The sequence below is a fragment of the Myotis brandtii genome, unplaced genomic scaffold, assembly GCF_000412655.1.
Source record: "Myotis brandtii unplaced genomic scaffold, ASM41265v1 scaffold278, whole genome shotgun sequence".
Lineage (NCBI taxonomy): Eukaryota > Metazoa > Chordata > Mammalia > Chiroptera > Vespertilionidae > Myotis > Myotis brandtii.
Window position 1 is genome coordinate 1,060,848 of NW_005360594.1, and position 2,961 is coordinate 1,063,808.

Genomic DNA, 2,961 nt, shown 5'->3' on the forward strand with positions numbered 1-2,961 from the left:
AGTATTAGAGCACCTCTCAGTGCCCTGCAACCAACAAAGGGAGAATGAATGAAAACTCAAAGCGCTTTAGGTTTTTAATACAATCTTATCCTGGGAATCTAGGGTCTTGTTTGCCTCTTTTCTTCTGGTCCCTTCCTGAATTCGTTATAGGAAAATTTCAAGTTCAAAGCGATTTTTAATGTATTTAATGAGAAGACTATGACAAGCAGGACTTACAGGGGGCGGTGCCTCCGGGGACGGGGCTGCATCAAGGCCCCGCCCCGCGGGCTCTAGGCCCCGCCTCCGCGAGCTCCCGGCCTTTCTTTTCCTCCTCCCCTTGCCTTCCCATCCTCTTCCCAGCAGCCCCAGCGCCGGCGCCGGCGGTCCTCAAGATGGCGGCCGACAGTGAGGTGAGGGGTCGCTCCCTGCCCGTTCCTGCCTGCAAGCGCGCTCCTCTGCCTCAGCGCCTGGACGTTCAATCTCTTTTTTTCTTTTTCTTCCCCCCCCTCCCCGCAGCCCGAGTCCGAGGTGTTTGAGCTCACGGACTTCACCACTGCCTCCGAGTGGGAAAGGTGAGTGAGTCGTGTCATTGGTTCGCAACACCTTGGGCCTCGGCTGGCGTCCCCTCCGCCGCCCCCTCAGCCCTGACCGCACGTGACGTCACTGCTCTGTGAAAAGCGAGACCCCGGGGTCCCCGGTCCCCGCCTCCTCCGTCTCGGGGCAGCCGAACGCCTCTTCCGCGTCTGGCGTCTGACAAGCCGGGGCCCGCCCCCGGCCGCGGAACCCCGAGACTCGGCTCTCAGACAAAGTTGTGTTTGTCCTCACACCACTTTCCTCGGACCTTGGTCGTTGCCCACACGCACAGTTTCCGTGGCTGCCACTTCCGCACTATTTCCGTGTATGTTTAACTCGTGGACATAAGCAATACACTTCGCAGCTGCCTTTTTCCTTCCACGTCACGTGAGTGAACCCTCCCTGGGAGGAGGCCTCGGGCGCACTGACAGGTGGTGTCCGCCGGCCCCTGTCACTGCACGGCCACCCCGTCCTTTCCAATAGCTTTTCCAGTGTCTGCATCTGGCCGTCCGCCGGCCCCTGCCCTCCCACCCCGTCCTTTCCAATAGCCTTTCCAGTGTCTGCATCCGACCTCGGGACGCGTTGACTCCGTGGGTAGTGTGCCCCGGTCCCCTGTGCCTGCCCAGCTCCACTGAACAGCGGAAACTGTTGTGCCACTGAAGTTAGTGGGAAGCCAAGTTTGCGGAGGGTTGCACGCTTAGATGAAGATTAGTGTTCGGTGTCCCAGAAACCCTTCAGCTTCCCAGGTTTCGAGTGTGAGCGAGCTTGCAGCAGCATTTTGTCGTCTTTCCGGCTGGGAGAGGTCACTTGTGGATGTCATGTCGTTAGGTGACATAGGAAAACATAAAAGGTCTCAGCGGTAATAACAGCTTGACGTGTGGGATCTTCCAGCAAAGCGAAGTCAGGGAGACATAACCACGCTGGCAAGGCTGTAGTGAGCAGATACTGTGTGTCCAGAATTTATGCTAATGGAAGAGAAGAAAAACAAAACCCTAGACCCGTATTTCACCAAACCAACCAGCAGATAGTTACATTGGAAGCCACTGGCACTAACAGTAAACACAGCAGTTTAAGTAAGGATGGTATTGTTATGGATTAGCCTTGTTGGAGATATTTTCATAGGAAAGAGAGAAAATGAGCCGGGCATGGGAAGTAGGAAGCGTTTGGTTAGACATGAGAAGGTACTGACACGAGTAGAGACGGTGAAAATGAACCTTTGGAACTTCGTGAAGAAATGCTTGACTGGAGTGCAGGTCACCTTAGAACTAAGATTCCTAAAGAAGACAGGACCAGGTTATGGACACCCTCCAAAGCTAATTAGAGACCAGTGACTTTGGTGTGGCCCAGAATGCTTGTCTCTGATTATGTCTGTCTGAGGTGGACCCCAATACTTGCATTTCTAACAAGTTCCCTCCCAGGGGATGTTGCTGTTGCCGGTGGGTCTGCAGAGCACACTGAGCATGAGCCACTGGAGAACAAGAGTAAGAGACATTTGATCTTATAGTGGCAGAGGTGGTGTGAGAGTTGTTTCAGAAGATGAAGTAAAATTAAGGCAGTGACTTACCTTTATCCATAGTTAGGTTGGTGATTTGGAGATTGGAGAGAAAGGATAGAGGAAAGGATTGTAAGGCATTTCAAAAGAAGATTTAGATAGAACTCGAGGAAATTTGAGAGTAGAAAAAAGCAAACTCAACTGCAGCTTCTTTCCTGAAAGAGTGGAGATAAAGTGGCAGAGCATGAAGAGTGCAGTTTTAGACCTGTTGAATGTGAAATACAGGCAGTCCTCGGGTTACGTTGGACTCCACGTACGTCGCTTCGTAGTTGCGTCACCATCTCCCATTAATTAAAAAAAAAAAAGTGCCGTCATTTTGACATATGTACATATGAGCTTTATGTTTTTTTTATTATTTATTTACCACAAGTAAAGGGCAGGAATTGTTATCTTTCTTTTAAATTTGTTTTATTGTTTCGCTTCATTACTGCTGTGTATGTGCTCCATGTGAGTGACTTAGGTGCTTATGTAGGTGGGGTTCGACTTACGGCGAAAATCGCATTACGTCGCGCCATAGGAATGGATCTCCGATGTAACCCAAGGACCTACTTGTAATAACTTCTTCTCTTGAAGGCAGTTAGAAAAATGTAACCTGAACCTTGGAAGATGACAGTTGGGTGTGAATGAGGAAACAGCAGAGTATTGAATGGAAAAGGATCACTTTCCCCCACCTATATATTTAAAACATCCTGAAATAGAATATTAAAATCCTCTAGTTCCTTATCTACACTAATAAAAGACAAACATGGTAATTAGCGTACGACCGCTACCCTTCCCATTGGCTAATCAGCATAGCCTTATGCAAATTAACTGTCAGCCAAGATGGCGGCCGGCAGCCATGCACTGAAGCGAGCAGG

At 50.1% G+C, this 2,961-nt stretch overlaps 1 protein-coding gene across 5 annotated transcripts in view; it reads left to right on the plus strand.

Moving 5' to 3' along the window:
* The first annotated feature begins 336 nt into the window (after nucleotides 1–336).
* The window catches only part of RAB3GAP1 (RAB3 GTPase activating protein subunit 1 (catalytic)), an 88,293-nt gene continuing 85,668 nt past the window's right edge, over nucleotides 337–2,961 (plus strand). For 3 of the 5 annotated variants that reach the window (XR_001362603.1, XM_014541777.1, XM_014541778.1), the window contains exons 1-2: nucleotides 355–389; nucleotides 496–551. Coding sequence is in view for 4 of the 5 variants with exons in the window: in XM_014541777.1 (XP_014397263.1) it covers nucleotides 372–389; nucleotides 496–551 (74 nt within the window). In the remaining variant the exon portion in view is untranslated. Of the gene's footprint in view, nucleotides 390–495; nucleotides 552–2,961 lie in introns of all 5 variants that reach the window. The other 2 variants (XM_005868871.2, XM_005868872.2) reach the window with 1 other exon arrangement.